Consider the following 21,912-nt stretch of genomic DNA (forward strand, 5'->3'; position numbering starts at 1 on the left):
TCAAAGAACATGAGACTATGTGTCACCTTGAGAAATTATTTGAATCAGATTCCTGAAAAGGTTCAAATGCTAGACCTAATTAACATACATTTCCAAGAAACCAAAACAGAGCAGCCTAGCTTTCCACTGTTAAAAAGCATATGAGAAACCGCAGTCTAAAACAATGTGGTACACTTAAGAAAGTACACTTAGGGCTACAAAAGTTATTGGGAATGCTATTAGGTTGGTGCAAAAGTAATGGTGATTTTGGCCAAAGCTACCATTACTTTTTGCACCAACCTAATATCTCCCTTAGAAGGAAGAACTTTCTTTCTCTGATTTATTTATTTGGAGAATACTCTAGGACTACTTAACAGGCATGAGCTTTGCATTTTAGTAGCAAATATTAAAACACCACAGAACTTTAAAAGATTAGAAAGTGAAAGATAATCGGAGCAAAAGGAAACATACAAAGTTCTGATTTTCAGCTATTCCCTCTTTATGATGCTCAAATTGTTTTTATGCATGAAAATATAATCATGTCATTTAATATTTATTAAGTGCTTTTCAAAATAGCCTTTATCAAATATGCGATCTTTACTTTAAAACATTCCTTTCCCACATCTTGACAGTATTTTAGATCCAAGTCCTTACTTATTCTATGTAATGTACTTCAGTGCTTATTTATTCTCTGTGTTACTTTTTAGTGCAATCAGTCGATATTAATAAACCTATGTCCCCCTGGTGGCATTGCTGAGGATACAAATAAATAATTTTGGCCTGGCGAGGTGGCTTATGTCTGTAATCCCAGCACTTTGGGAGGCCAACGCGAGTGGATCACTTGAGGTCAGGAGTTCGAGACCAGCCTGGCCAACATGGTGAAACCCTGTCTCTACCAGAAATACAAAAATTAGCCGAGTGTGGTGGCACGGGCCTGTAGTCCCAACTACTTGGGAGGTGGAGGCACTAGAATTGCTTGAACCCAGGAGGTAAAGGTTGCAGTGAGCTGAGATCATGCCACTGCACTCTAGCCTGGGCCACAGAGTGAAATTCGGTCTTAAACAAAACAAAACAAAAGACAAATAATTTCTGTCTTAAAGGAATTTACCATATAGTTGAGGAGCCAACATTGCCATTACCTTTATAAAAGGATTTCTAATAATAGGGCGGAATATAAGTGCTAAATTAGTGGCACAAGTAATAATCAGCAAGTTAGCGGAATAAAGGGAGACACATAAGTATTTCCATTATCTGCTGGTGTATAACAAACCATTCCAGGATTCAGCATTTTAAAGCAATAAGCTTTTCAACTTTTCACATTAGCAATTTGGAATAGGTTCAACTGAGGCTCTTTGGTTTCTCTTTTCTGGAATTACTCTTGTGTCTATAGAGCCGCAACAGAGGCTGAATTGTCTAAGATGGCCTCACGCTATGTCTTGTGGTTAATGCTGGTTGTTGATTGGGCCATGTGTCTCCAGCAGGCTAGCTTTGGCATTTCCTCATAATTATTGTTCTAATGAGGCACAAGTTCAAGGTGCACAAGTCTCCCTTGAAGCTCATGCTTGAAACTTCCACAATATAAATTCTACCACTTACCAAGTTACTAGACCAGCTTACATTCAAAGGCTAAGTAAGTAGATTCTTTCTTATGAACTCAAAATTTGATCTACTGGATAAGCTGGCTTTGATTTTTCACTGGTTTCTCAAAACCAGCTCACCCCAAACTGCAGTGATTAACTCCTACCTATTCTTACTTACTGGCATCTTGCTCTATCTGGTTAACTTGAAAATTTGAAGTTAGTTTGGTTCTGCGTTTCTTTTACTCTCAGTCAGTAGTTATTGCTAACTGCCATACTAAAAGTTTCTCTTGGATATTTACTTCTTCCATTCTAGACTACAGTGTAATGCTTTTCTTTATCAAGCCTAATTTGAAATGACCTGACTTTGTTTCCAGAAATTCTCAATGGTACTGTGCTGCTTGTGAAATATAAGTATTGCCCTTAGCATAAATAACTTGTTGGTCCAAAAGTTTTTTTACTACCTTATCTTTTATACCATTTTCGGCCCTTGTGTCCCTATCCTCCCTCTTAGTTTAAGAATTTAACTTATCTGTCATTCCCTAAACATGCCATCCAACTTCAAACCTATGTGCTTTGCTCAAGAGTTGCCTTTTCTTTAAATAAATGCTCTCTTCTTTTATATCTGGTCACCAAACTTATCCTCAGCCTTCCAGATAGAGTACTAAATTTGCTTTATGTAAAAATGTGCCAACTCCTTCAGGCAGAGTTATGTTTGAATATTTTGATCATATTTTGATCTACTGCTAATAAATGACACAGGCTGAAGTCATTTCTATCTTTGTAGTCTTTCTTAAGGTATGAATTTCTTGAATGTAGAGAAATTTATTCATATCTATGTTCTCAGTGTTTATCAGAGAATATGATACATAAATTAAGAAAGTTCAATAAGTGCTAAATTGGATTAGAATGAAAGTTATGAGTCTAAATGAAGAAGGATGTTATAGGTTAGTCACACCTCTCACATTTTTTGAGCATATATTACAGTAGAACATATATTTTACTTGTGATCTAGTACACACACATGTGTACACACATCAACACACCCAGACACAGACACAGAGAACTTACCCTCACTATTTGTAATAAACTCTATTTCCTATTATTTCACCTATCTTCCATTTTATTTTCTTAAATTATCACCCTGCTCACCAAATTTAGTGCTTAATTAAATAACCTATGAATATCTCTGACCTGATGTTTGAAACCTACTAATGTAGGGCAACAAAAACATACTTTACTGATGTCACAGTTTTGCCCAAGGCAAGTCCTGTCAACCTTTTGAATTATACAGTATTTCTTGTATTCAGAGGTTCTTTTATTGAGATACCTTGGGTAATGAAGATTGCATTATAAATTGTAGCTGAGTTTCTAAAGATTTTATGAACTAACAGATCTTATACAAAAGAAAAGCATTAACTTGCCAGATATATTATTATTTTTTTTTATTGTACTTTATGTTCTGGGATACATGTGCAGATCATGCAGGATTGTTGCAAAGGTATATAAATGGCAAGGTGGTTTTTTACCTTCATTCCCCCATCACCTATATCTGGTATTTCTCCCTTCTTTGTCTTTCCCCACCCTCCCCACCACTGCTGACCCTCCCCTAGACCCCTCCACTGACCGCAGTGTGTGATGCTCCCCTCCCTGTGTCCACGTGTTCTAATGGTTCAACACCCACTTATGAGTGATAACATATGGTATTTGGTTTTCTGTTCTTGTATCAGTTTGATGAGAATGATGGTTTCCAAATTCATCCACATCCCTATGAAGGACACGAACTCATCTTTTTTCTGGCTGCATAGTTTTCCATGCTGTATATGTGCCACATTTTCTTTATCCAGTCTATCAATGATGGACATTTGGATTGGTTCCAGGTCTTTGCTATTGTAAACAGTGTCGCAGTGAACATAACGTGTGCATGTGTCTTTATAATAGAACAATTTGTATTTCCTTGTGTATATACACAGTAATGGAATTGCTGGGTCAAAAGGTATTTCTATTTCTAGGTCCTTGAGGAATTGCCACACTGTCTTCCATAATGGTTTAACTAGTTTATACTCCCACCAACAGTGTAAAAGTGTTCCTATTTCTCCACATTTTCTCCAGCCTCTGTTTTCTTCAGATGTTTTAATGATTGCCATTCTAACTGGTATGAGATGATATCTCAACATGGTTTTGATTTGCATTTCTCTAATGACCAGTGATGATGAGCATTTTTTCATGTTTGTTGGCCTCATATATGTCTTCTTTTGTAAAGTGTCTGTTCATATCCTTTGCCCACTTTTGGTTGGGTTTGTTTGCTTTTTTCTTGTAAATCTGTTTTAGCTCTTTGTATATTCTGGGTATTAGCCCTTTGTCAGATGGGTACATTGCAAAAATTTTTTCCCACTCTATTGGTTTCCAGTTCACTCTAATGATTGTTTCTTTTGCAGTACAGAAGCTCTGGAGTTTAATTAGATCCCATTTGTCTTTTTTGGCTTTTGTTGCCATTGCTTTTGGTGTTTTAGTCATGAAGTCCTTGCCTATGCCTATGTGCTGAATGGTTTTGCCTAGATTTTCTTCTAGGTTTTTATGGTGTTAGATCTTATGTTTAGATCTTTAATCTATCTGGAGTTAATTTTAGTGTAAATTGTCAGTAAGGGGTCCAATTTCTGCTTTCTGCACATGGCTAGACAGTTTTCCCAACACCATTTATTAAACAGGCAGTCCTTTCCCAATTGCTTGTTTTTTTGTCAGGTTTGTCAAAGATCAGATGATTGTAGATGTGTGGTGTTGCTTCTGAGGCCTCTGTTCTGTTCCATTGGTCTATGTCTCTGTTTTGGTACCAGTACCATGCTGTTTTGATTACTGTAGCCTTGTAGTATAGTTTGAAGTCAGGCAGCGTGATGCCTCCAGGTTTGTTCTTTTTGCTTAGGATTGATTTGGCTATGCAGGCTCTCTTTTGGTTCCATATGAAGTTTGAAGTGGTTTTTCCCAGTTCTGTGAAGGTCATTGGTAGCTTGATGGTGATAGCATTGAATCTATAAATAACTTTGGGCAGTATGGCCATTTTCATGATGTTGATTCTTTCCAGCCATGAGCATGGAATGTTTATCCATCTGTTTGTGTCCTCTCTTATTTCATTGGGCAGTGGTTTATAGTTCTCCTTGAAGAGGCCCTTTACATCCTTTGTTAATTATATTCCTACATATTTTATTCTCTTTGTAGCAATTGTGAATGGGAGTTCACTTTTGATTTGGCTCTCTCTGTTATTGGTGTATAGAAATGCCTGTGATTTCTGCACATTGATTTTGTATCCTGAGGCTTTGCTGAAGTTGCTTATCAGTTTCAGGAGATTTTGGGCTGAGACAGTGGGATCTTCTAAATAAACAATCATGTCATCTGCAAATAGAGACAATTTGACTTCCTTTCTTGCTATTTGCATACCCTTTATTTCTTTCTCTTGCCTGATTGCCCAATACTATATTGAATAGGAGTGCTGAGAGAGGGCATCCTTGTCTTGTGCCAGATTTCAAAGGAATGCTTCCAGTTTTTGCCCATTCAGTATGATATTGGCTGTGAGTTTCTCATAAATAGCTTTTATTATTTTGTGATATGTACCATCAATACCTACTTTATTGAGGATTTTTAGCATAAAGCGCTGTTGAATTTTGTCAAAGGCCTTTTCTGCATCTATTGAGATAATCATGTGGTTTTTGTCTTTGGTTCTATTTATGTGATGGATTACATTTATAGACTTGCGTATGTTGAACCAGCCTTGCATCCCTAGGATGAAGCCTACTTGATCATGATGAATAAGCTTTCTGATTCATTCAAGCTGTTGCATTCTCTTTGCCCGTATTTTATTGAAGATTTTTGCATATATGGTCATCATGGATATTGGCCTGAAGTTTTCTTTTTTATTTGTGTTTCTGCCTAGTTTTGGTATTAGGATGATGTTGGTCTCATAAAATGAGTTGGGGAGGATTCCCTCCTTTTGTATTGTTTGGAATAGTTTCAGAAGGAATGGTGTCAGCTCCTCTTTGTATGTCTGGTAGAATATGTCTGTAAACCTGTCTGGACCTGGGCTTTTTTTAGTTCATAGGCTATTAATTGCTGCCTCAACTTCAGCCCTTGTTATTGGCCTATTCAGGGATTCAACTTCCTCCTGGTTTAGTCTTAGGAGGGAGCAAGTGTCCAGGACTTTATCCATTTCCTCCAGATTTACAGGTTTGTGTGCATAGAGTTGTTTGTAGTAATCTCTGACGGTAGTTTGTATTTCTGTGGAATTGGTGGTGATGTCCCCCTTATCATTTTTTATTGCATCTATTTGGTTCTTCTCTCTTTTCTTTTATTAGTCTGGCTAGTGGTCAGTCTATTTTGTTGATGTTTTCAAAAAACCAGCTCCTGGATTTACTGATTTTTCGAAGGGTATTTTGTGTCTCTAACTTCTTCAGTTCTGCTCTGATCTTAGTTATTTCTTGTCTTTTGCTAGCTTTTGAGCTTTTTTGATCTTGCTCCTCTAGCTCTTTCAATTTTGATGATAGGGTGTCAATTTCAGACTTTGTTTTGCTCCTCATGTGGGCATTTATTGCTATGAATTTCCCTCTAGACACTGCTTTAAATGTGTCCCAGAGATTCTGGTATGTTGTGTCTTCATTCTCGTTGGTTTCGAAGAACATCTTTATTTCTGCCTTCATTTCATTGTTTACCCAGTCAACATTCAGGAGCCAGTTGTTCAGTTTCCATGAAATTGTGCGGTTCTGAGTTAGTTTCTTAATCCTGAGTTCTAATTTGATCACACTGTGGTCTGAGAGACTGTTTGCTATGATTTCAGTTATTTTTCATATACTGAGGAGTGATTTACTTCCAATTATGTGGTCGATTTTAGAATAAGTGCGATGTGGTGCTGAGAAGAATGCATATTCTGTGGATTTGGGGCTAAGAGTTCTGTAAATGTCTATTAAGTTCACTTGGTCCAGATCTGCATTCAAGTCCTGGATTTCCTCTTTGATTTTCTGTATCATTGATCTAATATCGACAGTAGAGTGTTAAAGTCTCCCACTATTGTTATGTGGGAGTCTAAGTCTCTTTGTAGGTCATTAAGGACTTGCTTTATGTATCTAGGTGCTCCTGTATTGAGTGAGTACATATTTAGGATTATTAGCTCTCCTTGTTGTATTGATCCATTTGCCATTATGCAATGCCCTCCTTTGTCTCTTTTGATTTTTGTTCATTTAAAGTCTGTTTTATCAGAGAGTAGGATTGCCACCCTGCCTTTTTTTTGCTCTCTATTTGCTTGGTAAATCTTCCATTGCTTTATTTTGAGTCTATGTGTATCTTTGCACATGAGATGGGTTTCCTGAATGAAGCACACCAATGGTTCTTGGCTTTTTATCCAATATGCTAGTCTGTGTCTTTTGACTGGGGCATTTAGTCCATTTACATTTAATGTTAATATTATGTGTGAATTTGATCCTGCCATTGTATTACTGGTTGGGTGTTTTGCCCTTTGGATGGTGTGATTTCTTCATTGCCTCATTGGTCTTTACCATTTGGTCGTTTTTTTTTCTGCAGTGGCTGGTACTTGTTTTTCCTTTCTGTGTTTATTGCTTCCTTCAGGAGCTCTTGCAGGGCAGGTCTTGTAGTGACAAATCTCTCAGCAATTGCTTGTCCATAAAGGACTTCCTTTCTCCTTCACTTATGAAGCTTAGTTTGGCTGGATATGAAATTCTAGGTTGAAAGTTCATTTCTTTAAGCATGTTGAATATTGGTCCTCACTCTCTCTGGCTTGTAGAGTTTCTGCCAAGAGATCTGCTGTGAGTCTGATGTGCTTCCCTTTGTGGGTGACCTGACCTTTCTCTCTGGCTGCCCTTAGTACTTTTTCCTTCATTTCAACCCTGGTGAACCTGATTATTATGTGCCTTGGGGTTGCTCTTTTAGAGGAGTATCACTGTAGTGTTCTCTGTATTTCCTGTATTTGAATGTTGGCCTGCCTTGCTAGGTTGGGGAAGTTCTCCTGGATAATATCCTGAAGAGTGTTTTCCAGCTTGGATTCATTCTCCCCATCATCTTCCAGTACACCGATCAGGCGTAGATTAGGTCTTTTCATGTAATCCGATATTTCTTGAAGGCTTTGTTCATTTCTTTTCACTCTTTGTTCTCTTTTTTTCCTTCCCTTCTCCTTTTATTTCATTGATTTGATCTTCAATCTCTGATATCCCTTTTTCTGCTTGATCTATTCGGCTATTGAAACTTGTGTATGCTTCATGAAGTTCTTGTGCTGTGTTTTTCAGCTCCATCAAGTTGTTTATGTTCTTCTCTAAGCTGGTTATTCTAGTTAGCCTTTCATCTAATGTTTTTTCAAGGTTTTTACCTTCCTGGCATTGGGATAGAACATGTTCCTTTAACTTAGAGAAGTTTGTTATTACCCACCTTCTGAAGCCTGCTTCTGTCAATTCGGCAAATTCGTTCTCTGTCCTGCTTTGTTCCCTTGCTGGTGAGGGGTTGTGAACTCGTGGTGGGGGAGAGACGTTCTGGTTTTTGATGGTTTCATTCTTCTTGCACTGGTTTCTCCTCATCCCTTGAATTTTTATAGTTTTGATCTCAGGTAGCTGCCTGGGGAGGCAGCCTTTCCTTTATCTACCTGTGGAGGTGCTGCTGGGCTGCCACAGATTCAGTAGAGCTACTGCATCTTTTATTTACTCAGGAAAATTAGGCTGGCTTCTGCAAAGGCGTCTTCCATTACGCCTGCCGAGCTGGATAAGTTCCTGGTCACTCTCTAACTGACATTCTGGGTGTCTAACTCTGGAGTGAGACTTTTTTGACCTGCTGGGCTTTGTGCGGCAGGGGGACTGATCCTGCCATTTGGGCTGTTTCCCTGGATTCCATTTCCCTTCTTACCAGCGGGACGGGTAGCTCCATCCCACTGGCTTTTTGGCTTTCTCAGCGTCTGCTGGTGCTTCTGCCTAGATCTATGCTGACTCCCCAGCTGGCTGAAGTTGCTGTTCTGCTCTGTTCAGGCAGCTCGCTAAGGCTTTTCAGCCCAGCGAAGATCTCCTGTTCTGTGGGTTGTAGAGGGCTTGGGTAAAGCACTGTATCCGAACCGAGGTCTCAGGGGGATCTCCCAGTCCTCCAGCTGGTTGCACGCTTCTCCTGGGTGGGGCAGTGCCCCACCTTGCTGAAAAATGCCCTATTTGCTTTATACCCACTGTCTGACCCGACCCACAAAATGAACATGGTACCTTTTTTGGAGGTACCACTCGGCTTCTGCATCTCTCTCGCGGGGAGCTGCTTTCTGGAGCTGCCTCTTATTCAGCCATCTTGGGATTGCCAGGTATATTATTAAAAATTAAGTTGTAGGCCAGGTGAGGTGGCTCATGCTTGTAATCCCAGCACTTGGGGAGGCAGAGGAAGGCATATCATCATCTACGGTCAGAAGTTTGAGACCAGCCTGGCTAACATGTTGAAACCCCATTTCTACTAAAAACACAAAAAATTAGCTGGGTGTGGTGGTGCATGCCTGTAACCCCAGCTATTCGGAAGGTTAAGGCAGGAGAGGAGAAGCACTTTAATCTCGGAGGTGAAGGTTGCAGTGAGCTGAGATGGCGCCATTGCACTCTGGCTTGGGCAACAAAAGCATAAAGTTGTCTCAAAACAACAACAAAAAATTTTCAATGTTTCATAATAGCCTATCACATTATAAACAATTTTGGTGATAAACATAACAGGACAGGATTTAGATTTGACAAAAGTACTGCAAATATATTGACCTCAAGTTGTAGATAGTTCAGAATAGCCAATGATTAAGTTTCTTGTATATTTCTAATTTTTTATCTACTATCATCTGTAAAAAATTTTTGTCTTCAAATTTCAATATTAAATTTTGAAGAGAAAGTTTTTTTTCTAATCAATGGCACAAAATATGTCTCTACAAAAATATGCATTTTTGTTACCTAATTTCACATCAACTGATTTTTATTACTGAGATGACTGAGCACTTAAATAAATTCATTTATTATATAATATAGAATATGTCAATATCTAATCAGCACTGATGTCATTTTTAAAAATTATAACTATTTTGTCATTCATTTCTTATGTATACTTTTTTACCTGGTGAATTTCTTTTCAAATCTAAATTGTAAAGAAAAAGTATTAAACTATTTAATGTATAAGTATATTTCTGTATATTTAAGCTTCTTTCTAAGATGCATTTAATGGCATTTAAAGGAAGCTGCATATATTGGCCTTATTAACACTTAATCCCTTTTAAGTGTTAATATGTATGTAAAAATTTCAATTTCTTAGCATTAGCCTATATGAATATGGCCTTGTGTTCCTCATATGAGTCACTAAAATTCGTAAAATGGATCTTATTTAGGAAGAGTATCTCATACCCTTGATTTTTTAAATTATAATTCATCATTTACATAAAGAATATCTAGCCTTCAATAATTCTCATTATGTGAGAATTGCTGCTGTTGAATTTCAGAAATATAAAGGAATGTGTGTTTACAAAAGTGATGTCACATAACCTGTATATATTTTTCTCTTTCATCTGTAAGGCAGTTGGACAGCACAGAACTACAGCCAATTTTGGGGAATGACTTTAGAAGATGGTTTCAAATTTCGCCTTGGCACCTTGCCACCTAGTCCCATGCTCCTGAGCATGAATGAAATGACAGTAAGTGTTCTTTCTGATTCATGTACGTGCATGTATTTGTATAAGTGTGTTCATGTGTACATCAAAAGCAGTTTAAAGTTACTAAAATAATGAGTTTTCAGCTTTCAGAGTCATAATTTTGTCACATAAATACAAAAATCCTTTCCCTAATGGTTGTTAAATCCCTCAAAAGCTTCATGTGGGCTTTGCAAATTTACTGTTATCAATTAGACATTGTCTCCTTAAGAATGATTGAGTGGGCTGGCAAGATGGCTGAATAGTAACAGCTCCAGTTGGCAGCTCCAGGTGAGATCAACACAGAAGGCAGGTGACTTCTGCATTATCAACTGAGGTACGTGGATCATCTCATTGGGAATGGTTAGAGAGTGGGTGCAGCTCACGGAGGGTGAGCAGAAGCAGGGTGGTGTGTTGTCTCACTCTGAAAGAGCAAGGGGTTGGGGAACTCCCTCTCCTAGGCCAGGGAAGCCATGAGGGACTATGCCATCAGGAACCATGCTATCTGGTCCAGATACTACACTTTTCCCATGGTCTTTGCAACCTGCAGATCAGGGGATTCCCTCAGATGCCTATACCACCAGGGCCCTGGGTTTCAAGTGGCCAAAACTCAGTGGCCATTTGGGCAGACACCGAGCTCAGGAGTTTTTTTTTTTTTTTTTTCCATAACCTGGAATGCCAGTGACACAGAAGTGCTGACTCCCCTGAAAAGGGGATTGATGCCAGGGTTCTGAGTGGTCTTTCTTGACAGATCCAACCCCCATGGAGCCCAGCTAAGATCCACTGGCTTGAAATTCTTACTGACAGCACAGCAGTCTAAAGTTGACCTGGGACACTCCAGCTTAGTGGGGGCAGGGCCATCCACCATTACTGAGGCTTGAGTAGACAGCTTTCCCCTCTCAGTGTAAACAAAACCACTGGGAAGTTTGGACTGGGCAGAGCCTACTGCAGCACAGCAAAGCCGTTGTAGCCAGACTGCCTCTCTAGATTCCTCCTCTCTGGGAAGGGTATCTTTGAAAGAAAGGCAGCAGCCCCAGTCAGGAGTTATAGATAAAACTCTTGTATCCCTGGGACAGAGCACCTGGGGGAAGGGGCAGCTATGGGTACAGCTTCAGCAGACTTAAACCTTCCTGCTTGCCAGCTCTGAAGAGAGCAGCAGATATCCTGGCACCATGCTCGAGCTCTGCTAAGGGACAGACTGCCTCCTCAAGACCTCTGTGCTTCCTGACTGGAAGACACCTGTCAGCAGGGGTTGACAGATACCTCATACAGGAGAGCTCCGGCTGGCATTGGGCAGGTTTCCCTCTGGGACAAAACTTCCAGAGGAAGGAGCAGGCAGCAATTTTTGCTGTTCTGCAGCCCCCTCTGGTGATATCCAGTCAATCCCTTTACTGGGGATATACCCAAAGGATTATAAATCATTCTACTATAAAGACACATACACATGTATGTTTATTGTAGCACTATTCACAATAGCAAAGACTTGGAACCAACCCAAATGCCTCTCAGTGATGGATTAGATAAAGAAAATGTGACACATATACACCATGGAATACTATGCAGTCATAAAAAAGGAGGAAGGATGAGTTAATGTTCTTTGCTGGGACATGGATGAACCTGGAAACCATCATCCTCAGCAAACTAACACAGGAACAGAAAACCAAACACTGCATGTTCTTACTCATAAGTGGGATTGAACAATGAGAACATATGGGCAAAGGGAGAGAAACATCATGCACCGGGGCCTATTGAGGTGAAGGGCAAGGGGAGGGTGAACATTAGGAGAAATACCACATGTAGATGATGGGTTGATGGGTACAGCAAACCACCATAGCAATGCATACCTATGTAGCTAACCTGCACATTCTGCATGTGTAACCCAGAAATTAAAGTGTAATAAAAAATTAAAATAGATAATCCAAAAAAGCACAATTGAATGTTCATTTACATTGCCAATGACTTCACACAAATAACAATTTCAGATTATTGGTTTTTCAGTATGCCAATGCTTCAGCAAATCATGGTTCCTATTTTTCTTTTTTACCTAAACATAGTCATTTTGTCCTGTCTGTAGGAGTATCCATTATCAGAATAAAATAAATGTTGGTATCTTCAGACATATATGCTATGATGATTAGTAAAAGTTGATCCTCAAAAATCCTCAATATTTTTGTTAAAGAATATCTTCAGATTTTGTCTGATGACCTCACAAACTCCCTTGTAAAATTACCTCAATTTTCCTAACATTCGTATACTTTACACTATTATACTGGTTTTTCCCCTTTCACTTTTTAGAGACGTCATCATCTGCTAATAGGTACCTTGCACAAAGAAGTTTCTACCTCACTTGTTATTACAAACCTCTTACTCTCAGAGCTGCAATGTTACCACCCAGTGTGTGGTGTTCCCCAGGCACATGTATTTCCCAGTTGAGATGTTGATTGTATTCAAGGCCTGTTATGAATGCTCAGGGCAAAGTGGTGCTTCCAGGCTGCTGGAGTGTAAACTCTCCGTTCCCCAGTGAAGACATCTGGTCCTGGCTGCCTGGAAGCTCTCAGCATCTTTAGCAAGCAGGATTGTTGTTTGCTTTTGGATGAGTTATAAATGCACGGGTTTCTCTTTAAATGTTTAATGTACTTTGCTTTTGAGTGATCATCACCTGAGTTATTATTCTGACTCAAGTTCCAGTAGCAGGGCCCTCTAAATTATAACTATTATCAGAGAAGTTAATAACAGACATTTATTGAGTAGGTGTGTGTTAAAGTACTTAGCAATTTCATACATGATCTCATTTAATTTCCCCAGCAGCATGATGTAGTGGATACTATGATTACTCACATTTTAAAGGCAGGCAAATTGAGATTGGGAAGTTAAATCACGCTGAGATTGAGAGAGGTTAAGAGCCACCCCAGAATTACTTGTATTGCATAGCCAGGACACATCTGAAAAATCTGTCCCTCTAAAAAGTTATTAGAGTTCCAGTAGAGTCAATAAGCGTTGGCTAATTCAGGTTCAAAGTAGTAAAAAGACTTAATCTCTTAACCAAAGCTAGTTTTCTGAAATGTTCAGCTTTGATTATTTTTAGGTCTCCCCTACAATAAGGAAGATTTACATCTTTAGAGATGTGGCTCCAATTTGTGGTTTTGAGTGACCTAACCGTATGGTCAACTGAAAAAGAGTAACGTTTTTCTGTTTTATGTCTCATTTTTGTTCCTGTCCAGCAGGAAAAAAATAATAGGCAGCAAGCATTATTTAAGAAAAAGGGACAGCCCTTTATAAGGTCTGCTCTTTCACTTGCTTTTATTGAGGGCCATGGTGGGCCACACACTCACTTATGTGTGTCTATATATTTCCTGAAAATTTTATTTCTAATGTATCGTTTGTAAACTAATTTCTGCAGCTTGGAATATTTTATGTTCTAGAGAAAACGAGTTACATTTCTTTCCCAAGTTTCCACTCACTATAGCAAAAAAAAAAAAAAAAAGAAATTTAATTCAAAATCATTTATTGGCTCCTGGGGATTTGTTTGCATAAAAATCACTGTGGTGATATTTAAATTAAAACTCTTAATTATGAGTTGGGAAGAATTTAAATTACCTAGTGCTTTGAATTATTGTAATAAGTTACAAGTCCTGGAATTGCCAAGTACTTCCAGGAAAGCAATAAGAAAAATTTAACTGAACCAATAAGAGTTCTATTACGCTTAGCATATAAGTCAAGGAAATGCATCTTATTTCTAGGGCACAGTAGTTAAGGACTAAATTTCTGAATGTTAGAGATGTTTTAATATCTAGCCAGGTGAAAGAGAATCAGAAATAATAGCAGGTATTTCTAGGAAGAACTTGAAGTATGAACTGAGTTGAACTGGAAACTATAGGAAGCTGTAGCTACTATTTAGTTCTATATAGCTAGTTCTTAGCCTGTTGATTACATAGAAAAACCCAATATGTGATATCAAACTACCTCCAAGTACAGTGACAATGAATTCCTTTTTGTGGGAATTCTTCTGGATAACTGGTTCTCGCCCCCCCACTGATTTTTTCTAACTTTAAAAAAACTGTTTTCAACATACATACTATGCATATAGCTAGGGTTAGGCAGTAGCTAACATATGATTTAAAGCATACTGAAAAATTTCCATGCACCTCTGTCTCCAAATATCTCCTTGGCCATATTGCTTAAATAAGAGTTGGGATTTGGGAAATTATTATCTCTGGGTGGGAAAGATGAGCCATGAGTCATCCTGAATTCTTGAGAAAGCTCTTTCCTTCCCTGGCTGCTTTTCTGGCTTCATTCCTTAGCTTAAGTCATTATTCCCATAATGCGTCTACTGGCTCCTCCACTTACTGCCTCAGGCTCCTTCTGCACAAAATGCCAATGGTGGTAGTATCTAGCTCATAGGGTTGCATAAGTCCCATCAAATACTGGATGAGAAATGCTTAGCACAGTACTTTAATATAGTAAAGTATTAAATGCTATTATATAATATAAAGTTGTTCTTTCTCCCTTGTATTGACCTTGGGAGAATAGCAGTGTTCTGAGATAAGTTAATGTTGTAAGGACTAAGTTATTAAAACCTTCATTATTTGGAGCATTTCGTTTGATAACGGTGTAGCCCTGGATTTATTGGCTCTGATAGAGCTTATGTATTTCTGGCGAACTGAGAGTTCTGTGATGCTCTCCTATCAAATCACAATCAACTTTGTACCTGATTGTTTTGTCAGACATAATGTTCAAGTGCTTCTGAATTTGGGAGATAGTGCCAGGAAGCTTCACTTGTGTTATGTCTTCTTATAAATATTAAAAATATTTTGAAAAAATAATGTTTTCACACAGAAATGTGAAAATTAAGAGTTCATTTATATGCTTGACTCCGTTAAAATTTGTTTCTTTAACAATTTTGAAATTATTTATTCCCCAAGGAGACAAATTAGGTTACTAAAGTTATTAACTGTAAATATTATGTCTAAGGCGGAACTATTTGGAAACAATTAAAATATTAAGGCTAGTATGGCATTTAAAACCTGTTGGTAGACTATATTATATAATATCAGATTGATGTAAGTAAAACATTCTAAAATTGTTTGGGTCAACCTCATAGCCAACCAGTATGGCATCTTTTCTCAGTCATCCAATATATTGGCATTAGCTAACAAAGAAAAATAATCTTATGCTTTCTATAGTTTGCTGGAAATTAAGGAATTATTTTATAATAAATCTTTTAAAGCTACTGATTTTTGAGATGAGGAATGGAAAATTTTTTTTAATCATCTGGGCACTTTATTCTTACACATAGCAGCTGACTGACTAGATTTTTTTCTCTAGTCATTTGTTATAATACAAGGATTTTTTTTTTCCTTTCAGAAATATATTTCAATGACAGCCAAGTATTGAGGCATGAGAAATACCTTTGAACATCTCAAAGTGAATTTTCCAAGTTTAGTTTTTACTGTTGATGGGATTTGATTTTTTTTTTTTTTTTTTTTTTTTTTTGAGACAGAGTCTTGCTTTGGTATCCCAGGCTGGAGTGTAGTGCTGCTATCTCTGCTCACTGCAAGCTCCACCTCCTGAGTTCAAGCAGTTCTCCCTGCCTCAGCCTCCTGAATAGCTGGGATTACAGGAACCCACCACCAAGCCTGGCTAATCTTTGTATTTTTAGTAGAGATGTGGTTTTGCCATGTTGGCCAAGCTGGTCTCAAACTCCTGACCTCAGATGATTTGCCTGCTTCGGCCTCCCAAAGTGCTGGGATTATAGGTGTGAGCCATGGTACCCAGCTAGGATTTGAAATTTTTGTTTTGACTAAGAATAACCCTGTCTGAATAAATATCTCCTACTTGATCGCAATACTGTATGCCACCCTTATGAACAGAAGCCTCTCTAGAAACCGAAACATTGAGTATTAAAATGAAAAACACAGTTGTATAGTTATATACTTTATATAATATTGAGCAATAATGACCATTTTCTCCACAAAATTGTTGTTTAGCTCCCACACACATGAACGTAAGGCAAATGGCATCAGGCTTCTGGAATACAGGAAGACTGATGGTGCCGCAGAAGAGGGACAGGGCCAGATGCTATGTGGAGTCTGTGTTTGTATATGTTTCCTTCAGCTCATCTCAGAATTTTCTCATCCATGTAGGGAAAAGCTGATGATAGAATAGGATGATAGTTGTTCTTGCTGTCAATGAATTAAGAATTTTAAATTTCAAAGAGTTTCAAATTGTCTTTCTTCTTACTATTTTCTGTCCCTCTCAGAATGGAACCTCACACCCTTCGGTAAACTTTAGAAAATATACACCTGGCCTCACTCCTTATTTACCAGCAGTGTAGCAGAATGAATGTATCTCAAATCAGTTTTCAGGTTTCCAGTTTGATTTTTCTGCGCTAGCCACAGTGTGATGTACAACACTGTGGTAAAATTGGGGTGGCTTGAACGGCACAGTAGGACCTAATTGATTATTGCAGAAGAAATCTTCACAAACAAATGTAAAAATTTATTAATTTATTCCCTATGAATAAATGTTTTTGGTTGTTAAAAAGTAGCTCCCTAAAGTGATTTCATGTGTTCATAGTACAGGCACCTACTGTCTGGCCTCCCCATGTCTGGGCCTGTCTTGTCCTAAAGTATGTTTCATAAAACACTAGTTCATTGATCTGCTTCACAATAAAAATGATATGAAGTAAATAAAATAAAATAATATATTTTGCACTGGGCCAGATCCTAACCATTTAACATCGTGAACATTATTACCATGTTTTAGAGCTCACGTACACTAGCAGTTTATAAAAAATACTGAGTGAAGTCAAAAATCTAATTTTCAAAACTGGTGTTTCTCAGAACTATTTTATTAACTCCCTTTGTAATTATGTATTAAAATTCTTCAGAACTAATGTTCTAAGGAACTCATTTAGGGAAATATCACAGTTCATTCATTTTCAGATGCACATTTTTTTTCACTTGTTAACACCTCTAAAATTGAGATGCTTTCTTAAATTTGATGATGTCTTAGGTTCAATGAAAATATGACATTGCCCTAGCCACTTTAATGGCAAATATGTGTGCTGTTTTCGTTATGATTAGGCTCAGCTGAGAGTGACAAGAATTCAAAATGACAATTCCTTAAATAAGATAGGAACCAATTGCTCACCAGCAAATCTAGAAGTGGGTAGCCCTGCGCTGGCATTGTACTCTATGCTGTTGGATACCCACACTTCTTTCTTCTTGTTGCTCCATCACCCAGCACCTTTATCTCCAAGATCATATAATGTTTCAAGGGGACTGCTGTATGTCAATCCATAATGCCTACTGAACAAACATGCCAGTGGTGTTTTTGCCAGCAGAAAAATACAAAAGATCAAGACAAAGGATCAAAAGTCAGGGGCCAGCTATCTCTTAAGGAAAGATGAAGCTGCCAAATGATACTTCTGTTTACATTCCATTAGGGTAGAGCTTAGTGATAGCAGCCTGGGTAGGGAGGTTGATGGGGGTGTGTGAGGTGGGGCTGGGAAACATAGTCACTTTTTGAACCTGAATGTGCTAGATAAAAGTTCTATTCCTTTGAAGAAAAGGCAGAACTGGAGATGAGCTAACACTACCTGCCATAGGGCAGTCACTGTACATATTGATCTTTACAGGAAAAAGATCATTAAAAAATTACTCTATTATAAAAAACTAGAGACATATCAAAGGATACCTCTTTTAAAGGTAAGGCATAAGGACAAATATTGAAAATGAGAAATTCATTTAGCCATTAGCAACTAGAAAATTAGCCCTTTTATCCCCAGTATCAAATAGTTCTGAAATCTCTTGGTATTCATGGTCCCTGGGCTTCAATTGTAAAGGTCATGCCATAATTACATTCTCTGTTGCTTCATTTGCTTCTCAGGTCACTATGAGCATCCAAGTTTAAGTGGGTAGGGGGAAATACAACTAAAGATAGAGGGGCTGATTCATACATGGGGTGTTATACAGATAGAGACTCAATTGTAAGAATGTCTAGAATTTATTCTGAGGTTCCTGAGAAAATTGATCAGTTTGTCTCCAGCTACTCTGTGATGGCATTTCCACCATGCTTTTAGAGATTTTAATTTGATTAAATGCAAAAGTTATACAGTTCTCCAGTATGTATCATATTTAATCCTCATATTTGCCCACAGTATCTTTAATTTCTAATTTTTAAATGGAAATACTGAAGCAGGGAGACTATTCACATTGAACCTCAAATTTGGCTAATATTGATTTGAAAATATAATTAGATCCTGATTAAAATATTTTTCAACATTACGATTAAAAGAATTAAGCATGTCTATATGAAATTCATCTCTTAAAAATGAATTTCTATCTACTTAAGCCAGTGCCATTTTGGAATTTCTGTCACTATCGGCTGGTCTTCTTGATTCTTTTGCTTTATTAACCAAAAAATATTAATTAAAAACAAATGTATCATTCATTAAGGTCACAATTCTATTACCAATTCCTAACAGCTGTTATTCTGTGATGCTTACCTTTATTTAGAAACTCTAAAAAACTTAACAGAGGAAAACAGTATTTTTGAAATAATGAGATAGAAAATTTTCTGTGTTTTTACAATATCATATTAGCTGATAACATGAGGTAAATAAAAAATATGTATCTGCTGGGCCTCAAATCCTAGGAGCTTGTTTTTAGGAAAAGCAGTAATAAATGTAAAAATCTTGAAAATCCAACAGATGAGCTTCATAAATTGATCTGTATTAGTGGATTGGTAAATATGTTTTGAATAAAAATGTCATTTTGTTTGTTGTTTATTGCCTTGTCTTAATGAGAAGGATTAGCCCTTTTTTTTTTAATTTTTAAGGAAAAGATCATAAAAGCTACAAATACATGCTGGTATTATAATTTAACTTAATGTGACTGGAAGAAAACATACTTTTACCAGATGGATATGTATTTCATTATTATTATTAAATATGTATTGAGTATTTCCCATATGCAAAGCACTCTGGTAGGCTTTCAAATGTGGAGGTCAAATTCTAAATAACCAACCCTGCTGAATTAATTTTTAATTTATTAATTGTTAATTAATTTAAAGTAATAGTTATATGTTCATTGTATCAATAGAGCAGAAGGAACATGCCCTAGCTTTGTCATTAAATAGAAATTTTATTTATTTTATTTTTTTTTAAATTTTAAAGCAATAAAATAATAACTGGTACTCCATTTCTCTGAAAACATGAGGCAACCTAGTATTATAAATGCTTAAAGGCGCACTGACGAATAATATAAAATTGGAAGGCATGAGTTTTAAGATATGTATATTTCTGTCTCAGCTAGAAAGGTACCTTTCGAAGTGAGTCTATATCTCTCAAATTATCTACCCAGAGCAATAAATACGTTTTGCCTCAACTCTAAGATTCTGCAATGCAGTTCATCTAATGGCATCAAAACTTCCGAATCACTTGGTTTTCTATGATACTATCCTTCAAGTTATCATGCAAGCACTTCACAATGATTTGCTTGATGTTTTTGGCGTTTTCTTACATCATCTAAATAGCAGTAATGGAACTTAGGATATAGTTCAGGTGGTAATAGTTCCCTAAATCAAAACTGAACTCCCCTATTAAAATACAAATTGATAAATTATTTTGGATGAAACTCTTTTCAAGCAGACGTGTAAATTCTAAATGTTCCTTGTTTTAGCCTTGGAAGCTGTTACGTACTTATACTAGAAGTAATTTTTTTTTTGCAAGATACCAAGCAGATCAGTAATATGACTGGTTCAAGTCAAAATCATAAAACTTTTACATTGGTAGAATTTTGTATTTTACAGACATTTTACTTCTGCTGCAAATTATCCATTTATTTTTGATAAAGTAGGGAAACAATAGAAATGAAAGTTAAGAATTTTGAAACTTGGGTGTAGTCCTAGTCCAGTCTCGTTCAGCTGAGGGACTTAACATGTCTTTTAACTATTAAAAGTTAGTTTTCTCATTCACTAATAGAGCTAATAATATTTGTCCCTGATTATATCACATAGGAATATTAAGAACATAATCAGTATGAAAACATTAACACACTTTCAAAACTTTAAAGAACTCTCAGAAATAATTGGTGTGTGTGTTGTATGTGGGTGAGAACATGTATACGCAACTGATAAAAAAATTAATAAATTGTTTATAAGCCTGATTGTTTTTGGAAGTAAAAGTCATCTCTTTAGAAAAGTTTGGGAAATAACAGGTTATTGTGTTCTAGATTTTCTTTTAATGAAATGACCAGAACAAGTTTCATGCAATTTAATTGCCTTCTTGGAAAGATGGTGGCCAAAACTGACTTCGTCAGGGCTTTAACCTGGGCCCTTAAGACACCATGGTTTTGCACAGTTGCTCTTAGACACTTTCTAAAGTCCTTTTTTTTTTCTGAGATGAAGTCACACTGTTGCCCTGACTGGAGAGCCGTGGGGTGATCTCGGCTCACTGCAGCCTTCGCCTCCCAGGGTCAAGCGATTCTCTTGTCTTCTTGCCTCAGTCTTTCAAGTAGCTGGGATTACACGTGCCCACCACCACACCTGGCTAATTTTTTTTTTTTTTTTTTTTTTGTATTTTTAGTAGAGATGAGTTTTCACCATGTTGGTCAGGCTGGTCTTGAACTCCTGACCTCGTGATCCACCCACCTTGGCCTCCCAAAGTCCTGGGATTACAGGTATGAGCCACCAAGCCTGGTCCTGAAGTCCTTTTTAGTATACAAGAATTTTATAAATATTGTTCCAGTGTTAGTATTTGTGCTGCTGAAGTAAGCACAGATTTTATAAATATCAACCAATTCATCCCAGTTTTATTTCCTAATAGCTGGTGCAAAATTGATGTGGTCCTTGGGGCTCTATATACATATAATACATAATTGTCAGAAATGTACCCTTTCAAAATTAATTTCATCTCAGAATCACATACACTCTTTAAAATAGGAGAGAAAAGTAAACATTGTTTATGAGGACAAATTTGAATAATACCATGTAGTCTTCCTACGGATGAGGAAAACTCTGATTCAAGGTGACAGAAACATTGGCTGATAGTTTTGCACTGTGCGGTAACCTGGAAAAACCATTCTATGTATTGTTCTCATGACTTTGTGTTAGGTTATGAGTCCCCACATTGAATTGTCATTTTTAACCATAAAGTGAAATAGAAATTCCACATAGCTATAGTTCATCTGGAAACTTGGATGTGTTTTTAAAATAATTGTAACTTTATAAAAAGGCATGACATTTTCCTATTGAGACATACTTGAGAAAATCTCATACATGTACCTTTTCTTTTTCTTTAGGCTTCTTTACCTGCAACAGCTGATCTTCCAGAATTTTTTGTTGCTTCTTATAAATGGCCTGGATGGACTCATGGCCCATTGGATCAAAAAAATTGTGCTGCATCCTGGGCATTTTCCACTGCAAGTAATAAAGTCATTTTAATTCCTTCCTTATAAGCTACCCCTTTTGTCTCTAGAGACTGAGAGAATAATTAAACAATTAGAATATTTAAATATTAGCATATGATCAAATAAAATCTCATTGTGAATGAAGAAAGTAACCTGAAGATTATGTAAAAAATCCATTTTTCATCTAAAAGTTGTATTTTATTTTTAGAGTGCAATTTTAAATAGCGAATCAAAAGAGTGACAAAATAAAATTGCTAAAATGCATTTGTCTATTCAGAGT

The 21,912-nt window shown here is 37.1% G+C and overlaps 1 protein-coding gene across 6 annotated transcripts in view; it reads left to right on the forward strand.

Moving 5' to 3' along the window:
* The window catches only part of TINAG (tubulointerstitial nephritis antigen), a 94,846-nt gene that overhangs the window by 19,414 nt on the left and 53,520 nt on the right, over nt 1-21,912 (forward strand). For 4 of the 6 annotated variants that reach the window (XM_032299735.1, XM_032299738.1, XM_032299737.1 and 1 more), the window contains 2 exons: nt 10,113-10,227; nt 21,525-21,648. In XM_032299735.1, the coding sequence (XP_032155626.1) occupies nt 10,113-10,227; nt 21,525-21,648 (239 nt within the window). Of the gene's footprint in view, nt 1-10,108; nt 10,228-21,524; nt 21,649-21,912 lie in introns of all 6 variants that reach the window. The other 2 variants (XM_032299739.1, XM_032299740.1) reach the window with 1 other exon arrangement.

The sequence above is a fragment of the Sapajus apella genome, unplaced genomic scaffold (genome assembly GCF_009761245.1).
Source record: "Sapajus apella isolate SASKATOON/1434 unplaced genomic scaffold, GSC_monkey_1.0 scaffold41, whole genome shotgun sequence".
Lineage (NCBI taxonomy): Eukaryota > Metazoa > Chordata > Mammalia > Primates > Cebidae > Sapajus > Sapajus apella.